This window comes from Lupinus angustifolius, unplaced genomic scaffold, assembly GCF_001865875.1.
Source record: "Lupinus angustifolius cultivar Tanjil unplaced genomic scaffold, LupAngTanjil_v1.0 Scaffold_35_205, whole genome shotgun sequence".
Classification (NCBI taxonomy): domain Eukaryota; kingdom Viridiplantae; phylum Streptophyta; class Magnoliopsida; order Fabales; family Fabaceae; genus Lupinus; species Lupinus angustifolius.
In genome coordinates this window covers 1-23,803 of record NW_017720941.1, presented here as the reverse complement: position 1 = coordinate 23,803, position 23,803 = coordinate 1, and the positions used below count along the sequence as shown (strand labels likewise).

At 32.0% G+C, this 23,803-nt stretch overlaps 3 protein-coding genes across 4 annotated transcripts; all 3 read right to left on the bottom strand.

The window, feature by feature from the left end:
• Nucleotides 1-306: 306 nt before the first annotated feature.
• Nucleotides 307-2,096, bottom strand: LOC109338678. The gene is made up of 2 exons (XM_019575966.1): nucleotides 1,703-2,096; nucleotides 307-1,628 (listed from the first exon to the last, which is right to left on the bottom strand). Exons 1-2 carry the CDS (start codon nucleotides 2,094-2,096, stop codon nucleotides 307-309), a joined length of 1,716 nt encoding a protein of 571 aa, XP_019431511.1.
• Nucleotides 2,097-12,035: 9,939 nt separating this feature from the next.
• On the bottom strand, nucleotides 12,036-12,590 carry LOC109338677 (uncharacterized mitochondrial protein AtMg00810-like). Its single transcript, XM_019575964.1, has one exon. The coding sequence runs from the start codon at nucleotides 12,588-12,590 to the stop codon at nucleotides 12,036-12,038; it is 555 nt and encodes a 184-aa protein (XP_019431509.1).
• Nucleotides 12,591-17,628: 5,038 nt separating this feature from the next.
• LOC109338676 lies at nucleotides 17,629-21,980 on the bottom strand. Of its 2 annotated transcripts, none has more exons than XM_019575962.1 (5): nucleotides 21,788-21,980; nucleotides 19,668-20,947; nucleotides 19,273-19,484; nucleotides 18,860-19,083; nucleotides 17,629-18,637 (listed from the first exon to the last, which is right to left on the bottom strand). In XM_019575962.1, exons 2-5 carry the CDS (start codon nucleotides 20,917-20,919, stop codon nucleotides 17,932-17,934), a joined length of 2,394 nt encoding a protein of 797 aa, XP_019431507.1. In that variant the 5' UTR covers nucleotides 20,920-20,947; nucleotides 21,788-21,980; the 3' UTR covers nucleotides 17,629-17,931. The 2 variants fall into 2 exon arrangements, with proteins under 2 accessions (XP_019431507.1, XP_019431508.1); XM_019575963.1 differs by lacking the exon at nucleotides 21,788-21,980 and adding an exon at nucleotides 21,252-21,298.
• Nucleotides 21,981-23,803: the final 1,823 nt, after the last annotated feature.

The following is a 23,803-nucleotide window of genomic DNA, read 5'->3' as shown; positions in this document are numbered from 1 at the left end:
TAATCCAAAACTCAATATTCTTCATACTCTCATAGTCAACAGGATCAAGTATTCTTCTTTTATTAATCGCTCTATAATTATAAGAAATATGATATATCAATACAAAATAGAAGTTAAGTAACAAATATTAAAAATTAAGTTAAAAACAAACCTATCTTTTAAGCCCAAGTTACAGTGCACATAGACTAGATCATTCAATCTTTTGTGCTCTAATTAATTCCTTTTCCTTGTGTGTATTCTTTCAAATACACTCCAATTTCTTTCACAACCAGAAAAAGATGTTGTTTGACTCAAAATCTTAGGTCATTAAAGTGTTACAATCTTACACAATATTTCAATAAATTGATAAATTAAAATCATATCTGGTCGCAAGTGTTTAACTGTTTCAATTGCCATGGTATTGCTAAAACTCTCAACTTTATCATGATAGATGCAACTTTGTTTGAAAAACTCAATCTTGCTTGTGGTAACTTTTGCTTGTAAAACATCAAGCCAACCTTGTTGAACCTCTGGCTTGATACAAAAGTTATCCTTATCATAGTAGAATATTGGATTCAAAAAATATGCAGCACAATGTAATTTTGTTCTAAGTTGTTTATCCCACATTTGCTTTATAATTCTTGTATAAGGCTTATACAAATACTTTTTGTTCATGAACACATTCTTAATAGTTTTCCTTTCTCTACGCATCCCATCATATACATAAGGTAGAGAAGGTCTGTCATCAACATCAACAATTCTTAATAAACGGATTAGCGGGGCCACAATATTGACAATAATTGCACAATCATTCCAAAACCTTGTATTCATCACAACCTCCACAAATCTATTTGCTTTATTGTCCCTGTAATATCTAGAATCAATGAAATCTTTACTAGTTACCAAAGCTTGCAAATCATGTTTGTGTTCATGAATGCTTTTCAGTGCAATGAAGGTTGTTGCAAAACGAGTTGCCTCAGGACGTATGATTTCTTTCCACCCTAGTCGTTTTCTTAACCATGCTAACAAAAACCTATGATTGTACACAAACTTTGTTATATCATAGGCACTCTTAGCTAAGGTACTCACATGCTCCATTTTACCAATGTCTCCTACAATCAAATTTAAACAATGTGCAGCACAAGGAGACCAAAATATAGATGGAAACTTCTCACTTAACATAGACCCTACGACTTTATAATTTGCGGCATTGTCAGTAACCAAGTGTACAACATTGGTTACTCCAACAAACTCAACTAACTCAATAAACAAATTACAAAGTGTTCTAGCATCTTTAACAACATCAGATGCATCAACAGATTTCACAAAACTTATTCCTTTTGGAGAATAGACAAGAAAATTGATAAGTTGCCTATTTCTTTGGTCTTGCCAACCATCAGCCATGATGGTACAACCAGTTTCTTTCCAAAAGTTCCTAAAATTCTCAACTAATAACTCAACCTCTTTCTTCATTTCATGCAACAAATTAGATCTAATGGCATAATAACTAGGACCTTTATAACCAGGACCAATTGCTAAAGCATCTATCATAGGTTGATAGTAAACAGAATTTGAACAGCTGAACGAGATGCAACAATCATAAAAGAATCGAGCAACTGTCAAATCAGCCTTATGAATAGCATCTTTACCTGAAAAGCCCATTCTGATTGAATGTTGAGCTCCTTTCGTAGTCTTGGAGCAAAGCCCAAAGTGTTTGTCTTACCCTTGGCTTTAGTTGGTATTGGCAGATTCACATTTCCTTCAAGTTGTGTAACATTTTCCTCATCTAAATCTTCTTCTCTTCGAATTTGATTAGTTCCTCGTTTTCTACTACCACTAACTTGATTCAAGTGTTCCTTTAATTGATGTTTAACTTCAAAAGGGACTGAAAGACAAGGTAGAACATCTATTTTTACTCCAGCAAGATGTTGTTTAATTCGATGTATTCCTCCACCCTTGTAATACTTTGAACAATACAAACATTTTATACTTTTATTTCCATCAACATCTTGCACTAATTGGCAATGGTCCCATGTTGGGTCAGATTTTGCTCTAACAGATTGAGTAGTAGGAGTTACTACTTGAGCTGTATTTGGAGAACTTCCAGATGATGTCATATCTGAAATAATAACCATTTACCAAATTAACATAAACAATAGGCTATGACATTTTTAAATTAAGCACTCTGAATTATATATTTCTTTATAGCATGCAAGCAATTAAAGTCAATTGAACACCTAAACTAATGTTCCTGCCACCTAAACTAAGAAGTTAATTGAACACCTCTTAATTATATATTTCTTTATCATACTATTATTAGTCAAATAAAATATAAGATGGTTCAAAGTTTTAGTCTAAAAAGTTAATTGAATAGCTAAACTAATGTTCCTGCCACCTAAACTAAGAAGTTTACGATGTACTGCCACCTAGAATTAATATCTAAATAGTTTTAGTCTAAAATATAAGATGGTTCACATGTACTATCACCTAAACTAATGTTCCTGCAACGTGAACCACCTAAACTAATGGTTCAAAGTATTATTATAAAAAAGATAAATAACAATGTGAACCTAAACAGTGAAGGAAGAACATGAACCTAAACAACAACGTGAATCTAGAGTAATATTCATGTTTCCTATTAAAAGTAAGATGCATAAGGTGAACCAAAACAATGAAGGAAGAAGGTGAAAAACCTGCAGATGATGAAGGAAGAAGACAACAAAGTCAAAAGGTGAAGGAAGAAGACAACAACGTGAAGGATGAAGATGATCACGGTGAAGAAGAAGACGGCAACGTGAAGAATATGACGATGGTGTAGGATGAAGACGACAATGGTGAAGAAGAAGACCGTGACGGTGAAGGGTGGCGGCAAGCAACGACTAGGTTTGAGTTTTCTATTTTTTTTTACTGTTGCAAGGTTACTGTGTAGGGCCTAGTCTCTATTTTTTATTTTATTTCATCCAGCCGGTCGGTTTAACCAACCGGGTTATTCTGATTTTATCCGGTCTAACCCGGTTGGACCGGTTTTTCCAAGAGCCAAAACGGCTTGGAATGGCATCCCGATTTTATGGGTGTACGGGGCCGTCTAGGCTGATTTGTCAATGTAATGATCAAATATTAACAATTAGTTATGTCAAACATAATAACCTTTCTTTGAACCGACTATTATTCACATGAAAAAACTTTATAATTGTTATTTATTTATCACCACATGCATGTTATTACTTAACAAATTGTGTCTTCTTTTGGGTGAACATAATTCGCATAAATAATCTCATACTCATATATCTAATCTTAATCAATTTCCATAATAGAGGTTACCTTGACAACATATTGCATCAATTAATTCAAAAATAATTACCAGACAAAAGGAAAAAATATAGGTCCATTATAAAAAAAATTATGATCTTGGAATTAAAACTTTCAGATTTGATATATTTTATGATTGACAAATGTAATCCTATAATATAATTCCAAATCAAAAAAGATATATTACATATATATCAACACATAAAATAGATGCAATCTTAATCAAATACAAAGTAGATCCAGAGTGAAAAGCATGAAAGACTATACAACATTATCAAAAATTGCAAATCAAATTGATCATACATATCTTAAAACATATATGTAACACTATATATATACACACACTTTATGCACTAACATAGTAAGTATATTTAACTTTAAGCATTAACATTAATCTATTATATATATATATATATATATATATATATATATGAACATTAAACAGTAATTCCGGACATCACAACAACCTCAAGTTGGAAACAATTACATATGTATATTTTAATTCATAATATACACAAGGTCATAAATTCCAGATTGTATACGTATAAAATAAAAAATATGTCTTAACACATATATACCTTATACATATACTTTAACAAATTGCAAAATTGTAAAGTGACAAAAAGTCAATGTGCAACACTAAGACTAAGGCATATAATATACATATTGCATAATAGAGTCATAGAAGTTAATGCAATATTCATGCACAGATCTGAATATATACTTCAACACATTTTATAAGGATTCATAATACAAATAATTGCTCATATTTCAAATAAGCGGAAGCAGACAAAAGTTATCATTGTTATTCCTAAATGCCCAATTTTCATAACCAACAATAGCGAAAGCAAAATAAATCCCCAAATTTAAAAATTAGGGTTCATAAAAATTGGGGAAAACACATCTTTAATGGAAAACCATAAAATTCAGAACTTAAAGCTCTGATAACACTTGTTAGATATTTCCTGATGATTGGTGAAATACAAATCCTATGATCTTGAATATCATGATTCTCACATATAATATAAAACAAGGATACAAAGTCATACCTGAATCCATGTTCTCTGATATACTCCTTTGATATATTTTTTTAGAGAGTTTTGGTATGGTCTTCCTCAACCAAATCTTTAATTCATTTTGGGACCTTCGTTTTCTTTCTGATGGGGAGAAGTAAAAACTACTTGTGATTTGGTGTCTTGGGGACCATAACCGTTCCTCATGTTTTAACTTATAGGGTTCTCATTATCCCATATAGGTCAATTGTTTGGGTGTCCACTCATTAAGCTCATATCTATTATCAGTTTCAAAAGTCTTTTATGTTGTCATTAATTTGATCATATGTTTTATAACCCCAAAATAAATAGCCGATATAATTATATTAAATATATAATGTCCATCTTTATTAGAAATTATAAATTTCTAACATACTACTCCTACCTTTCTACTCAATTCATTACAGTTTAAGGTTATACATATAATTTAAGAAGAAGTTGATTAATGATATAAAAATTGAATACAATTTTACCAAAATATTCTTATTAAATTTTTATTTATTTTCATAATCAATTTCTTACCATATATTGATCTCAATTCTAATAAGTAGACAAAGATGGAACAAAAATAATTAAGATAAAAAATTAATAAGAGAATAGTATATTGAAAAGTACAGAACAATAAAGAAGATAGTTCCAATCACATAAGTATTGAAAAAAGTTACTAAAGAGAGTGGTACATTGAAAAGTAGAAAATTTTGGAACAGAAATTACGAATAATTATTAATTTTAGTGAGAAAATACTTAAATAAATAATGGTATATTTTAAAAATTAATATATTTTGATTTTATAAAACATCAACAAATATGAAATAAGATAAAAAAATACAACCATCAAAAGTTTTGAGAGAAAATAGATTTAAATATAGTTAGAAAGAAAAAAATCTGTAATAATACTTATCGTGTAATAATGTGTCTAGGAAGTTAAGATAGAAATAAATAACAAATCATGAAGCCCTAGGTTGATGAAAAAATATTAATGTGTATCGGAGGTATTATTAATATAAATAAATAAGATATAATTACAAGTCTTGGTCTGATCCATAAATGAGGGAGTATTATTTTTAACAATTATAAAAGGTTATCAATTTAAAAGATCTAGTATTGTGGACTCAAATTGTTCTTCCTTCTTACTAAAAAAATTATTTCCTAAAGGTGTAAAAAATGACTTAAAAGCTTGATGCACTTTGCTTCCAACATTAATCAATTTGAAAGTTGCATCGGATAAACCAACACAATTGATATTTAATTAAATGAATTTGAAACCATGTCAATTATATATCTATCTTCCACTAGATCCCACAAGACAGAAGTAGATGACAACTAATACACATTCCATAAATTGAATTTCATCTCCAATACCACTCCACATTTTACACATCCTACATTTTATGTCCGAAAAAAAATGTATTACTCCATGTACCACCATTTGTGATTAGTCAGAAAATATTTAATTATTAAATTTTTAACTTCAATATATTTTTTCAAATAGTGTCACATAGAATGATATACTTTGAGATAGAAGATGTACTTCATGTCATTATCAACATAATTCATTAAGTTTAACACACTAACAAAAAATGTAAACATAAATCGTCTTAAACAATACACCAATACTAAAATTATTGAAGTATCAAACTTGTTCAAACATAGAGGATGAATACTTGTTGAAGTTATGAAAAGAAGGTTAACCAACACACGTGCAAACCATGATGCAAAGGTGCATATCAAGATGCAAAGGGTGAATGCTTTGCTTTTTAAGTTATGTAGCATAAGGATTGTAGAATCAATTTTGCATTTCCTTGTGACTCTTAGATTAATAAAATAAGAAAAGTAGTTAGTTGAAGAAGTAATTAATTGCTTACTTAGTGTACAAATTTAATTTCATAGTTACTTAATTAGTTTTGACCATGTGTCTTTTGCCTTGTATATAACCCAAGCTTGGATTCTTCATCGAATAAGAAAAGAGTTTCAATCCATTGTGCAAATTACAATATGATATCATAGTTTTCTTTTAGAAGTTCTGCTACTTGCTGCACAAATCATCTTCTCCTTCCTCAAGTTCCTAATCATCTTACTTAGTGTACAATGGATGGTTTCACCCAACCTCCATTTTATCTTCATCCAGGTGAAAATTGAGGAGCCATCTTTGTTTCACCCGCACTGGATGGTTTGGATTACCACTCATAGAATAGAGGCATGAAGAGAGCTTTGTTGTCCAATAATAAGAACAAGTTTGTTGATGGATCGATCTGGGTTCCAAATCCTTCCGATCTAAAATTTGATGTTTAGGCACATTTTAATACTATGTCTTCGTAGATTACAAGATGTCTATCTTCTCACATTGCATAAAGTGTGATCTATATTAAAAATGCACAAAAGATATGACAAGATTTGAAAGATGTTTTGTCACAAAGGGATATTACTTTTGATTTCAGATTTACTCCAAGAATTACATTCAATCAAGTAAGGTGATAGAAATATTTCTAATTATTTGATTGATTTAAATATTTTATAGGAAGAGTTGACTTCTTTAGAACCTATACCTTCTTGTGTATATGCAATTAAGTGCAAATGTGAAATGATCAAGATAGTGAAGGAACAAAAAGATCCATAGTATGTAATATGTTTCTTAAGAGGATTGAATGATGAATTTAGTACCACTAAGGCACAAATCTTGTTGATGGGCTTACCTGTCACAAATAAAGTATTCTCTATGCTTTTTCAACAAGAAAGACAATTCATTAGAATGTTTTTTATTAGCCCTAAGGTTAGCTCCTCATTCCAAGCCAATGTCACATAGAGGAGTTTATGTGCAAGGGAAAGGTTTTTTAAGGGAAGGAAATATCCAACGCAAAAACTACTATGCTGGAAGAAAGCAACTCAACAAAAGTCTACACATTTTTTTGGAAAAGAGTGGATACATGCTATTTCAAGTAGATTTTGACCGCACTTCCAAAGTAGTCGACCAAGATAGAGCATAGTATTGTGAATAGTTCTAGAACAAATGATTCTGGAAAACTTGAGGAATTTATGGATTCATTGTCATTTGGTAATCCTAAAATAGCAATATGGTAAACTTGCATTCTTACCCCAAAGTGTTAGCACTAGCATTTTATGATAATGTCATCCAATTTAGCCTAAGCCTAGTGCTGAGCTACAATTTCATCAGCCTCGTGATGTTTGGACGTTGTATTATCATTGTATGTCAATGTTATCCATGACTTTCCAATTTTGTCACTTATCATTGTACTAAACCTATCAATGCTAGATAACCTAAGATCAACCGTATTGGCAAAATATTGTGGAACAATCATATTTTTCAAGTCTTTTATTTTGTGTGATGTCCTATTCATCTCTGATTTCAAGTTCAATCTCATACCCATTTGCAAACGAATTGAATCTATGCATTGTCAATTGATTTTTAATGACTCAAAGTGTGTGATTCAGGATATAATCACATCGAAGATGATTCAACCTGTTAAAGTGAGGAATAACTTGTTTGTCATCCAAAAGTCTTCCATATACAGATGACAAAATTATCCACAATTCATCCAAATTAAATTCATCCAAATTCATCCGTTAGAGTTAATGAATTTAATTGAATATAATCCAATGAATAATGTTAATAATGGATGGATTCAAATCCATCTATTATATCCGATGTATATTCATGGGTATATCCATTTGGATGAATACCCAATTCATCCAAAAAAATAAAAACAAAAATAATTTTTCTATAAAGCAACATGCTGACCTAACTATGTTATGCAAACTCAACGTGCAAAATATAAATCAGTGTTATTAATACATACCCATTATCAAATTGATCAGAGTACTGATATAGTAGTATGGTAGTTCAATCAGTGGTTCACTAATTAAACTGCTTGCCGGTGAAGTTAGATATACATATATTTTGTACTAATATAGAACCATGTTTTAGATGTATAAAAAATGTAATAGTTATGTGTTTGATCATCTATATTTTGGTAAAAGTAAATCATTTTAATTAAAAAATAATTTTAAATTAAACTAGTCGGTATAATCAGTACGGTTCAATTGAAAATTGGCCGGTATGACAAGTTTTTATCGGTATAATTGCACGATTAATATAAATGTTGTATCATAACGATATTAAGACCAGTTCACCGATTTACTGGTTGGACCGGCCAACATAAACCGATTTTGATACTAGTGATATAAACTACTCTCTTCCTAACAAAATGATTCCTTCAACAATATTATTTTTTTTTATCAAAACATTCTTTTAAAAAAATTCATAAGGATTGGTATAACATTTTTGTGTCATGATTGAACACAAGAAAAAATACATGATTACACAATATAGTATCTCGAATCTCACATACACTCTTGCATTTCATAGCACAGATATTTTATATTAGGACATCCCGCCTCTACTGTTTTAGATAATGTTTATAAGCACTTTATATATGTGAAATTTATCCTGCAAACATTTGTGATCATTCTACTTGGCTAAGTAGCTTAGATTGCCTTTTCCAAGTCATATGAATAAAGTACACATATCTCTGAAATCGTTCATATGAGGTCCGTAGGTTTGATGAATAACTAAAAAAATTAAAATCCATAAAACACAGTAAAAAGAAATTAAACAAACAAGATAAAGAGAGAAAATTAAAAAATAAACTTATATTATATGAAGTTTAATAAATTATATTATATTACAATTTTCTTAAATATTAAATTATTTTATGTCATAATTTATTTGCATTTTACTTTTTTTAAAACAATATTATTGTAGGTCGCGCCATATTACTCAATAGAAATATCCATAACTTTGACTGGAAAACAGTCTTAGCGGGACAAGTAAATTGCCTAAATTTATATGTAATATTCTTAAAAATTTGCGGCCTATAAGGTTAGACTCACCAGCTTTATCCGTTTTGCTATCAGTACTCAAGGTTGGTAGTAAAATGAGTTGAAGAAATAGAAGGGAAAATAGTTTAACTTCATTTGCTATAGAAAGAACAAAGGATGTCCTTCGCAATCACTTTTCAAAGGTAAAAAAGACTGAAGTGAGCATAAGATCTTCCAATGAGTTGATTTATGTAGATTAATCATTGTCTCATTGTGGTGGCTATACTTTTTTACGGAATAGAATAGAACATAGTAATATCAGAAATTTAAATATATTGTGGAAATTGTTGATTTGGGAATTTCCTTAAAAAGCTTAACATAAGTTCTCTCCCTTGGCAATGAAACTAATATGCAATATGGTGGCAATTCGATGGGTTTGGATAGATTTGGGTTTGGATGAATTTGGGTTTAGATTTTAATGAATTGATAGAAAACTATCTATCAATCTATATAAATTCATTACATCACATTTTTAAATTATTCAATTCATATTCAATAGATTACAATTCATTCATTATATCCATGTATCCATTTTTATGGATTGGATGGATGGATATCCAACCCATTTTTTTTTAATTTGAACAAAATATTTTTAATAACGCAATTTGAAGAAAAAAATTCTTTTAAAAATTATTATTTAACAAAAGTATTTTTAAAGAACAATTTTAAATAACATTTATAAAAAGTGTTTTTAAAAAAACACTTTTTTTTAAAAAAAAAATCTTAACAAACACCTTTCAAAAGTGTTTTTTTGATAAGCACTTTTAAAAAAGTGAATTTGTGAAGTTTTTTTATAAGCATTTTGATTGACAAAAATCTCTGGTGCAACATAATTGGTAGGGATGTAAATGTTCAGCTCGGTTCCGCAGTTTTTCAACTTTTAAAAAAAAAATCATTTAAGAAATAGTTGAACAAAATTTGAAAAGTATATAGTCAACTAAATGAATACTAAACACATCAAAGTATTTAATATTTTTTCTAGTAAAACAATAATAATTTAACATCTCAACGCACTACAAACTTGAAATTTTAGTCCACAAAATCTTCGACAATGTCCAACAAAATTTAAGAATGACAAACTTGGTATCAATTCTTTAGTCCAACAGTAACATCTAATACTCCACATCATTAGTGATGTCCTCAAGTTATTTCTTTATTTTATTTTAGTTCCTTAATTTCTTTATTTAATTAATTTTATCAGTGATTAGTGACAAAATGTATACTAGCTTTTTAGCTTTCTTTCATTCTACTCAATGAATAATATAGATGATAGATATTTTGGTTTGTTTACTAAATTATTTTTTCTATTTACCTCTTATTTATAACATATATGTATTAATAATCATAAATTCTTAATCATATTTTATCTCCTAACTTTAAAGCTTAATCACCCAAATATAAAATAAAATTATTTTTTAATATGCGGTTCGGTTCTAACGGTTCCAAAATTTACAAAACCGTGAACCGAATCGAACTTAAATGGTTCTAAATAAAAAAAACTGAACCGAACCGCGGAACCAAACCGCATTTTATGGTTCAATTCAGTTTCACGGTTTAAACCGGAACCGCTTACACTCCTAATAATTGGGACTTCCACAAGTTGTATGCAACAGTCTATCATCCTGAAATATTTCATTTTGTTATTATATTATCACATTAGTCAATAACCAAAATGATATATTTATACTTTACATTAAGATGTTGAGATAAAGCATTAAGGCCGAAATCGTTTATACTTTTTTATAATCACTTTTTAAAATCACAAAATGTAATTTTCAACTTTTGTAATGTGTCTGGGATTGTGCTTAAAAGGATGAGAGAGATTTTTTTATATTAATATTGAATTAATTGGAAAAAATTGTTTCTATTTTTATTTTTTGGATGGATTGGGAATCCATCCAAATGGATATCCATTGGATATAATTAATGGATTTGAATTCATCCATTATCAACACCATCTATTATATCCATTTAAATCCTTAAATTCTAACAGATGAATTCAGATGGATTTAATTTGGATGGATTTTGGATTATGGATAATTTTGCCACCTTTAATGCACTTTACTGAATTGTAGTTGGGAGGAACTTTTCTTTTTATCATGTGTATAAAGTGATTCACCAAAAGATTTCAACCCTTCTATAATAAATGATAAGGCTAACGAATAAGCAAATGATAAGATATAATCTAAAAAAGAATTATTTACATATTGAATATTAAGTAATTAATGTTAGAGCAATAAAACCATAGAAAAACAGAAGAATAGAGTAAAGAAGATGAATGCTTTAATGAGGAAGAGTTTTAGAGAGAAATTGGAGAAAAAGAATATGTGAGATTGATTGAGAGAGTTGTATAGAATGTACTTGTTATCAATGCATTACTGAATGAGTACTTTATACACTTTCCAAACTTAGAATAACAACCATAACTACCTTCTAATTATAGCATAGCAAGTACTAACTAATCCTTGAATTACTTGATTTCTAACATCCTTCCTTAATTCAAAAGGATTTTACAATTTAAGGACTTTACAATTCTATATCAATTCAAAAAGGAAAAACAGAGAAACAACTCCACATCAAGACAAGGCAGTACTTTATTGAAACTTGACCAAGCCTAACATCTTCCTCATCTTCTCAAACCTATCTACCTTCAATGGCTTAGTCATAGCATCTGCAATCTGAATTTCTGTTTTGCAGTGAACCAACTCAACCTTCCTCTTGCCAACTTGATCTCTAAGAAATGATATCTAGTCTCAATATGCTTACTCATTTCATGGCTAACTGGATTCTTGGCTAAGTTTATGGTTGATTTAAATCAACCTTTAACTCAATCTTCATGCCTTCTCCACACTTCAATTCTGCCAATAGAGAAGTTAGCCATAAGCCTTGACAAGCAGCATTGCAGGCTGCAATGTACTCTGCTTCACATGTGGAAAGTGCCACCACTTCTTGATTCTTGGAACTCCATGAGATTGGAGCACCAGAAATAAAGAAAGTGTACCTTGATGTGCTTCTCCTATCCTCTTTGTCTCCACACCAGTCAGAGTCAGAGTATCTAACAAGTTGTAGTTTTTCTTCTTTTCTCTGATTAGGAAACAAGATACCATAGCTAAGAGTCCCCTTTAAGTACCTCATGATTTTCTTGGCTACTGTCATGTGTGCTTGGTTGGGATTGGCCATATGTCTACTTATTACTCTTGTACTATAGGCTAGCTCAGGTCTACTATGACACACAAACCTGAGACATCCTACCATTTGCCTGAAGAGTGTTGCATCTACTGATTTCTGAGTTGTTGAGTCATCTTGTTTCATACTTCCTTCAGCTGGTATCATCACAGGGTTACAATTCTGCATTTTGAACCTTTGTAGAACCTATGTGATGTATCTCTTTTGATGCATAATAATTCCCTTGTCTGTTTTTAGGAATTCAATTCCCAAAAAATAAGCCTATTCACCTAAGTCTGTCATTTCGAATTCAGACTTAAGTTCTCCCTTCAACTTCAAGATTTCATTCTCACAACTTCCTGTTATGACCAGATCATCCACATAAAGGCATAGTAGAATCACTTCATTTGTGGCTGTCACATTCACATAGACTCCATGTTCATCTGTGCACTTGTTGAAGCCAATAGATATTAGAAAAGAATCAATTCTCTTGTTCCATGCTCGAGGAGCTTGTTTCAATCCATACAATGCTCTCCTTAGCCTTAGTACCTTGGCTTCATTTCCTGCTATCTCAAATCTAGGAGGTAGTGTGATGTAGACCACTTCTTCAAGAGGCCCATTCAGAAAGACACTATTGACATCAAGCTGCCATAGTCTCCAATTATTCATGCTTGCTAAGGCTACAATCAGCCTTACTGACTCAAACTTGGCAACAAGTGCAAATACTTCTGAATAGTCATACCCTTCTCTTTGCATATATCCTTTTGCCACTAGCATGGCTTTGTGTTTGGAGATGCTCCCATCAAGTCTATATTTGACCTTATACACCCACTTTACTGCTATAGGAGTATTGTCTTCTGGTAAGTCAGCCAATTCCCATGTGTTATTTTTCTCAATAGCCTTGATCTCTTCCTTCATTACCTTAACCCAAACATCTTCTTTGATGGCTTCATTGAAAGTAATTGGTTCAGCTTCAGCCAAGAGTGCAAAGTGAATTAAGTCACCTTCTTCTGTGACTACATCATCAGTAAGCATCTAAAATTCACTAAGCCTTGCTGGTCTGTTCCTTGTCCTTGTAGGTCTACATTCAACAATTTCTAATCTTGTGATGAGATCTTTTTCCTGTGTGATTTCATGATCTTCTTCTATAGGAACTTGAACCACTGATTCCTTATTCTCAATCTTGCTGAGTAGATCTTTCCATGAGCTCATCTCATCAAACTTAACATCCCTGTTGAAGACTATTTGTTTTGTCACAGGGTTGAGAAGTTTGTATGATCCAGTTGGATTGTAGCCAACAAATACCATTAGCTCACTCTTATCATCCAACTTCCTTATGGTTTGATCTAGTATATGTCTATAGCATACTGAATCAAATACTTTTATATGCTTTATTGAAGGTTTCTTTCCTGTCCATATTTCCTCATGTACCATGTGATTGAGACTTTGTGTTGGACATTTATTGAGAACATAGGTGGCTGTTGTGACTGTTTCACCCTAAAGATTGTGAGATAGACCTTTGCACTTGAGCATACATCTAACCATGTTTATCACTATTCTGTTTCTTATTTCAGCTAGCCCATTGTGTTGTGGAGTGTAAGGAGAGGTGACTTCATGAATAATGTCATTATCTTCACATAACTTCTCAACCTCTCTTGATGTGAATTCTCCTCCTCCATCAATCCTGAAGATTTTGATCTATTTTCCAGATTGCCTTCCTACCATTATTTTGAATCTTACCATATTGGCAAACACCTCACTTTTTGCTTTAATGAGATAGATCCACATCTTCCTGCTAAACTCATCTACAAAGGAGACAAAATACTTGTTTCCTCCTAGTGTAGGTACCTCCATTAGTCCACATACATCTGAGTACACCATATGTAATAAATCTAATGCTCTAGCTTGTGTGTGATTGCTGAAAGAGGTTCTGGTTTGTTTACCTGCTATGCAACTTTCACAATCAGGTTGTTGTACCTTGATTTCAGGCAAGCCAGTCACCATTCTTTTTGTACTTAACAACCCAAGATCTCTGAAGTTGAGGTGTCCATATCTCAAATGCCATAGCCAAGTTTCATCCTTCTTGGCCACTGCATTTAGGCATCAAGCATTCCTTGCATGTAACTTGACTTGAAAAGTTCTATTGCTAGTTAGTGGTGCCTTCAGGATCTTTCTATTCCGGTTATCATAGATTATCATGAATCCATTCAGGAGCTGCATAGTTAGTCCCTTTTCATGCAATTGACCGATGCTAATTAGATTAGTCTTCATATCAGGGACAAACAATACATCACTGATGTATGCTTTCCTATCATTTGCCATGATCAGAGGAACATCACCTATTCCTTCAGTTGTGATTACTCTATGATCTGCAAACTTTACCTTACTCCTTCTGTTTGGATCAAAGTTCACCAACCATTCTCTATTTTCTGTCATATGGTTTGAGCACCCTGAGTCTAGGTACCAAATGTCACTGCCTCCATTCATACTGCTTATTTTCATCATCAACTGAACAACAATATCACCCAGGTCCTCCTCATCTTCCTTCACAAGATTTGTTTCTGATTCTTGTCTTCCATATTGATTATTCTTATTAGGTGCTTGACACTCAGAAGAGAAGTGTCCAATCTTATCACAATTGTAGCACCTAATCCTTTTCCTGTCAACATTTTTCTTCCAATTCTTAGCATGTTTCTTTCCTCTCTTATTAAATGATTCTGTATGATCAGATGTGGTAGCATTGCCAGTTTGTGACCCTTTTCTTGAACTAACTCTTTGTTCAAAGGGTTTTCCTCGATTCTTGTTGAAGGTTCTTTCAAAAGAGTTTCCTCTTCTTGCTGTTTGGGCCTGTAGAGCTTGATGAGAGTGTTTTTATGCACCTCTTTCATTCAATCTTTGTTCATGGGCCTCAAGGGACCCCTGCAGCTCCTCAACTTTCAACCTTTCCTGATTCCTCAATAGCTACAACTACATGATCGAATCTTAGTGTTACTGTTCTCAGAATCTTTTCTACTATTGTGGCATCTTCAATCTTTTCTACTTTTGTGGCATCTTCAATCTTTTCTCCACAGGATTTCATAGCATTAGTTTGAGTAATTATCCTAGTGAAGAACTCGAATATTTTTTCACCTTCATCCATCTGCATAAGCTCATACTGCCTCCTCATGGTTTGTAACCTTATCTTCTTCAATTGAGCAGCACCAGCATAGTGCTTCTCAAGAACCTCCCAAGCTTTCTTAGAAGTTGCAGAACCTGCAATCTTCTCAAAATGTGCATTGTCTACAGCTTGATAAATAAGACACAATGCCTTGCAATCTTTTCTTGTACTTTGCTTGAACTCAGTCTTCTCAGTTTCAGTTGCTCCTTCTTCCAGAATTGGGAATCCTTCTTCGACAATTTCAGCCACATCTTGATAGCTAAAGATGGCTTTCATTTGGATGCACCACCTTGCCCAATTCGATCCATCAAGAACAGGTAAATTTGTTGCAAAATTTCCAGTTGATTGTCCCATTCTTTGCAGCGAAATTGAGAGATAAGTTTGATCTTGTTGCTAGGCTCTTGATACCAATTGTTAGAGCAATAAAACCATAGAAAAACAGAAGAAGAGAGTAAAGAAGATAAATGCTTTAATGAGGAAGAGTTTTAGAGAGAAATTGGAGAGAAAGAATATGTGAGATTGATTGAGAGAGTTGTATGGAATGTACTTGTTATCAATGCATTACTCAATGAGTACTTTATACACTTTCCAAACTTAGAATAACAACCATAACTACCTTCTAATTATAGCAACTACTAACTAATTCTTGAATTACTTGATTTCTAACAATTAAGAAGTACATTGTTGAAGGATTTAGCTAAATTCATCTATATGGTGATTGAAAAAATTGGCAGAATTGGAGCACATCTCAGATATATTCTATTAAATATATGCTTTCATTTCTATTACGAAAAACAAATCACCAATTTTGTATGATTTAAATGGTTAGGCTTCAACAAAGAGTTAGTTAGATGTCTTAAGATTTGGCGAAATCCTCATGCATCATAGAAGGATAAATGTTAAGATTTGATCAATTTGAGTGATATTTGTTAGGAGATGATTACTTTCTTAATCATAAAATAAGAGAATACTTTTATTAAGTTGATTTGGCTTATTGAGAAGGAAAATGATATATTCACTTACAAATTCTCATATTTATAAGAAAATGGTATATTAATATAATTTGTAAACCAATCATTAATATATAAATTATTTTGTGACATATAACATATTTTCTTTTGAGTATGAGGATTTATACGATGATTTAGTAAGATTATATATATGAAAACATGATATAGCAACTATCCAACAACTCTTTGCATCACACACGTCAAAATCTAGTTTTAAAAACAGGATTTAAGAACATTAAATATCCATATACCACATTATTATAATTTCTTAAAATAATGAAGACTTGATTTAGCTTCAGTAATTTAGTTAGGTGAGGTGGGTGAACCGTCGAGTACAGATATATATCAACTTTGATTCCTAATGAAGCTTTTATAGGGAATGACCAAGAAATTATTAATGCCTTCATTCATGGTTTCTAGGAATTGAATCTCTAATTATGGCTACTGCCCACTGCTTTGCCTTGAATGGAATTTTTGTTGTCAGCATTCAATGCTTTTGGTGATGCCAAGAATTCTATGACCTTAAGATGGAATCTTCCTCTCCTAGCTTTAAAAGAGGTGTCATAACAATTTATCAGAATGTAATATTATGGTAATGATTAAATTACCATTTTTCAGAATTATAAAATAATTTATTTTATGCCTTGAAATGGAGTAGCCTATCAAACTATGGTTGTTTACTTGTTGAATTGTTTACCACCAAAGCACATAAATTATGTTGCATAAAATTGTTTTAACATAATTAGAAGTACTTAGAATCTTCTTTATTATATTACTGGAGAGATAAGTACGTAAAAAATAACATGAAAAAATAGTGTGATATTTTTATCCTTAAATATAAGGATATGACACTTTTATCCTTCAACACAAATGCAAAAATAATAACTTGTCTGTACCAGATAAGATTCTTTTAAGTCTAATTACCTAAGGATTTATATTAGAAAACTATACCTAGGTGCATTGTGACAACTTTACCTACAATGTTAATGATTCAGATAAGTGAACTAAATGATTCAAATTCTAGAGTCAACTGTCACTAGGGTCAGTCTCACAGCTTTGTTTACCAATAAAAAATTATCCATTTGAACAATAAAAGGTGCAACTGAAAAACTAAAATGGGACCCTTGCTATTTACTTTGTATTGATTACTTAATAATTTACACTGACCGACTCCAATTTCTGTATGAGAATCTCTTCAGTACCGGAGAGGGAAGTACATCAAAAGTAAAGGAAAAAAACAATGTCATGTGACATTTCTAACCTTTAGATATGCAAAATCAACAATTTTCCTGGAGATGAGTCTGATAACCCATTGCTAAAAAGTCTATACTAATATTAACTAAGCCCACAAAATGTGAGACATCTATGTTTTTGTCTCAGTAGAAGTATGCTGAGACTTCACATTCTCACAATGCTGAAGAACTTCACTGTATCCCTTAGCAGAATCAAAAGCATACTCAGCTAGTGAGCTGATAGCAACAGACATTCCAGCACAAAGTACCTTAATACCAACCTCAGCTAGCTTTTCTGAACTCATCTCTTCTAGCTGACCAACTTGCACCATTTCCATACTGCCATTAACTTGCTTCGGCTCGAATGAGTTTCGCTGAGAATCTTCTCTTAAATGTTGTGCATAGAGGGATCCCATGCCAGCTGCAAGAAACTCTAGGCCATCAAATACTGCTTTTTCATGTATGGCATCTAGGTTCCTTGACCATTGAACACAAAGTCCATATAAAGGGTGAGTGTCACTGGCCCTGCTAGGAGAGCATGCTATGTTTGATGCATTAGGCTCAGACGATCTCACACACCGGAGAAGCCATCCGGTTAGTGCATGAACATAAGATCTCTGAGAAGTGATCCATGACTCGAAAGTGTTTCGCCAATTCCTTAACTCCACTTCAAGATTAGAGGCTGAACGGGCGAGCCTATATGGATTAGCCGTTGACATGGAAGACTGTTTTCGGGCATGTAACTTAGGAGTGCAAGCTAGAAGAATCTTAGCTTCATCCAAGGTTCTCTTCTGTGTCTGATGACATTCTTCCATTACTTTCCACATTCTCGATAGCCTATAATTCGGATAATTTGAAGAATCAGCAGGCATAATATTTCATGTGATTAGATTATGTGCTAGTTTGTGATATCTGTATTTGATATGATGGATCTAGTTTGTGCCCAAGAACAGATCAAAAACCAAGAGTTTAAAAGCATAATGATAAAAAACTTAAAGTATAGTTATCAGTAGTTTTTTTACCATGAATGTATGAGTATATTGATTCTAAAAAACATACCCTTGCACCAATTCGAGAAGTTGGGGATGCAGCTCTTCATCCCTTAGAGTTTCAATTCTCTTGGAAATAGCTTCAACTGAATGTATTGAAACATTTATCTGAGTGTGCAAATCTCTAATGGTTGCTCTTGTTTTGTCTGCATAAGAGGGGTCCTCAAACTTTACATCTTGGTCCCCGAGTTGCTTACATTTCTTCTCGTATGCAATTCGAACACGCTCTCCAGACTGTTAAATAGAAAGTGGACATAGTATTAAGTTTCCTGATACTAAAATGGTAATGATAACATTTAACAAAGATATGTAATTACATTTAAAGAAGTATGACCAAAGTAGAAATCACTGTATATAATTTTTACTGATCCTGTTAAGTGTTAAGTAACAAAAAGTTCCTCGGAGAGATTATGTATAATATACCTTGACTTCCTCATAGAGCTTCTTCTCCCATACATTTAACTTGTCTAATGTTGACTGATGACTACCGGATGATATACGATGTTCCTCAGAGATATCCTTAGTTCCCTCATGACCTTCATATCTAGTGCTTGAACAATTCAACAAAAATCTCGACGAGGAAGAGCGCGAAGAAGCTGACCGGAATAGAGCTACTGGGTTCAAATACTTAGATGCTGCAAAAGATATTTATTTCAAATGACCAATTGGAAAAAAAAGGACTAGTTCTGAAACAATACATAAGCACTTATGATCAATTATTGTCAAACTTCAGGCTAGTAATCAATTCTTTTCCATTCATAAGGAGTTAACAATTCTTACTAATATGGAATGCTCATAAACTGTATATTGCATCAAACCTGAGAGTTCATTAGATGTTAATAAATATTGAGCTTTCTTGGACTCTAGCAATACCGACACATCATTGGCTGCATTGCATACAATTGTAAATTGAGCTTCAAGATCATTAATCACTTCTGCCATGCTCGTTGGCCTTCGATTTACAATGACAGTAAAGCCTGGTGTTTCTTCCTTAGCTTCTTGATTATCATTTGCCATTTCCTGATGGCTCGGTTCAACACGAACCGTCCTTTGAGCTTTCAGTACTTCAGAATTTTCACTACCATGGGCTTGTGAGTCTTTGGCAACATGCTCAATTTCAGTGTCAGTTTCACATTCTGTTCCCTCCTCCTCCTCATCGTCGTCCTCATTATCATCTTCATCATTATCATCATCGTCGTCATCATCATCATCATCATCATCTTCTTCTTCGTCTTCATCGTCATCTTCATCAACTTCTTCAACCATGGCTTTTTCTTTGGAGGAATTTATGTCAGTTCTGATTCTTTCGTCTGCCACATTTCTTCTTCGAACATGATCTTCTTGTTCAGTTTCATCTTCTTCAAGTTCAGGTATTCCCTCTTCTTCTCGAACTCGCCTCATTCCTTGGTACTCATCAAGGCTACTTCTAGTAGGATAACCATAGTACTCCAGTGATGAAAATGGATCCCAAAAGGAATCCCATTGAGAAGTTCGAGGCGAAGGAGGTGGAGGGATATTAGGCCTATTGTTGGGTGAATAAGAAAAAATTGAGGGATTCATAGTTGGATATTCCATAGCAAAAAATGAGGGATTCATCATAGGTGTAGATTGCATAGCATAAAACACATCATAGCCAAACTGATGCTGCATTGGAGGATATGTTTCGACCCGAACCGTTTCCTGAGATTGAGGCCTTTCCTCAACTAAAATTGGTGGATTACCACCTGGCCTAAGGTAATTCACTTTCAAAGTAGAATTCGGTTTAACTCCATACTCAAATGCTGTTGGAATGAATGATTTTGACGACGATATAGGAATAAAGGCAGGGCTAGTTTTCTTCACAGGTGTTAAAGGTGGGATGATTACAGGTTCAATTGAGAATTCGCGAGGCTCGTCGCCTTCGATGTAATCGCGCAGCGCAGCTGATACTCTTTTCAGAGATTGGATATAGGCTATGTGCCCTGTTGCAAAGTGAGTTCTTTGCTCAACAGCTTGTTTGATGAATCTCTTTCTGTCTTTACAAAGCTGAACTGCTTCTTCATCATCTAGCCTTGATTGAGAACATCCCATATCTTATTCCTCTATCAATATCTCAGGCCTGCATTGAAATTGATCAAAGGAAAATCTTAGTATGTCACAAAAGTCATAAAGGAATCATAATCACAAATCTGTAAGAAGAAACAGACAAATAACTAGTTTAAAGTCAACATATACTGAAATTTCATGAAACATGAGTAATTAAAAAGAAAAGGAGAAAAAAGGTGGGGCTATTGGAACTACTAAAAAAAATTCAAGTCGTGATTATGTAGAAAAAAAGTTGAACAAGCAAATAGGCGTTTCAATAGCATCACCTAGAGAAAAAAATTAATATTTTATTTGAACATATAATGTTACAATGTTACTGAAGTTGGATGATTTTCTTTATTTCCAAGCCAGAAGAATGGTGATGAAAATTCATAAGTCTCCACTCTATGATTTGCAGAAAACCAAACAGAATAAATGGAGAAAGCATAAAACTTTTCATATGGGAATTTTACTTTTTGCTTTAAAAAGAAAAGAAAACAGCTAAAGCCTCAAAGAAAAACCATTTCCATAAGTGAAAACAGTAAAAGGAAAACACAAAAAATAGCCAATTAATATATCAAATTCACATGCCAACAAATTAAAGAAAATAAAATGGCTGAAAAAGCATCCACCCAAAACAACAAAAAACATGAAATAAAAGTCACCCTTAATCAGGAAGGTAAAAAAGTTCATGAGCCACACACCCTTACTCAATTTCTAGTTTTTAAAAGCTACTCAAAGCATATATATTCTCATATATACATAAGTGATAGTGGAAGAAGAAAAAGCATAAAATGTTGAAAGAAATGAAAATGAAAAGCTGGGTTTGGTTATAAGGAATATAAGCATGAAGCTTAGAATGGAAAAACAATACCTTTGTGATAATGGGGTGTGCATGAACAAGATGGAACTTGATCATGAAAAAGAGAATCAGTGAGAGAGAGAGGGAGAGAATGCGTTGTGTTGTGTGAAGAGAGAAAGATGTTGAGGAAAAAAGCAACGGTCAAAACAAAGAGGTGAAAGAAACAACAAATCTTAAAAAAACAAGACAAAATAAAAGGTTTCAGTTTCAGTTTCAGGTTGGCAGCTAATAAAGGAAGAACTTAGAGATGAGAATATGACAACTAATGTATCACTGCCCTTCATGGTAAACCAAATTTCTCTATTGCCATCACTTCCTTTTATGCTCCGTCATTTTTTTAATGATTTTTTTATTTATCCTTGGGAAAAATTTCATGAAAACGGCTGGTCAAAATTTGTCATAACTAGGGGCCAATCATCATTGTCTTATATGTTGTCTTAAAATATATATTACTTGTTCGTTGAAAAAGTAAAATATAAATTAAATGAGAGGGATCTACTTACTTTTAAATTTACCTTTCATCCTAGTCATCAATTCTAGAAAAATTTAAATTTAATGGTTTGAATCAGTGAGTAGATATAAATCATTAAATGTCCATAGAATTGATGGTTAAATGGATTCGTACTCTAAATTAAATATATCAATTTTTTATTTTATGTTTAATAATAGAAGGATTCATGAAGTGACTTAGGACAAAATCTGAGCTTTCAATTTTATGGAACATATCTTCTGTCCCAAAAAGTGTATCACTTTATATGTTATCGAGAAAAACTTATAGAGAGACATATATAACATGTCTTATTTGGAGACAAATGTATTTATATTTTATTCTTCTATCATTAGTTGCTAAATTTTAATCAAATTAAATGTATAATGTGTTGTTAATATTTTATTGATTGTATCTATGTACATATATCTCCGCACAAGTATTTCTCTATGCCACCTGCCTGTGATTGGTAGAAACTTGGGTTACCGATCACTTCTCTTGGAAAGTGATTACTTGGAGGCGATTAATATAGTTTTGGACAAGTTGTGTGTTCAAATTGACTATATCAATGTCATTGTTGATAAAATCCATGATTTGCTTACTTGAGAATGGGGTGTGCAGATTCAACATGTTTTTAGAGAAGGAAATATTCTTGCAGATTATATGGCTTCTCTTAGTGCTACACTTCTTAAGGAGAAGGTAATTTGGAACGTTCCTCCAATGATCCAAATCCAACGAATGAACAATTCTAATTTGTTGTAGTACATAAAGTGACATACTTTTTAGGACAAAAATGATATAGACAAATAATGTTATATATCATTAATATATAAATATTTGTTTTTGAAGGGTATTGTTGTTCAAGTTTAGGAGTTAAAGAAACATTTATTATTTATTATTTATTAATTGTTATGAAATGACTTTTTATAACATTTATTATTTATAATAAACTTAATTACTTAAACCACTAATAAATGTTGAATTATTTACTTTGGATATAATACCTTAAAGGTACATAAATTCTCCAACTCTTGATTACATATACAGCTGTGAAGTTGAGGATTAATTGGGCTCAACCTACTAATACTACATATAACTCAATTTTTTATTTAGTAAAATACCCCTTGAGAGTAGATCAAAGTCTAACAATCGGTTTGGTTGAGATTTTATGGACTACTAACGTTTCAACTGCACTTCTTGATGAATGTTAGAAGCTTACATTAACAAGTTGAACTGAGTTGAATCAGAGCTCGGTTCGATAAGGATTTGTTCAACTTAAAATTTGACTCAAGTTCAATACAAGTTATTTTTTAGCTCGAGTTCGACTAGGTTAAAGTTCACGAACTGTTCGATTCAACTCGAATTGGTTTATTTGGACAACTCAAATAATTAATTAATTTTTTAAAATTAATAAACAAGGTTTATATATATATATATATATAAATATAAATGTAACCTTTTATATATATATATATACATAATAACAACAAATATAACAAATAACGCATGTGTCATGTTATAATAACAATAAATATAAAAAA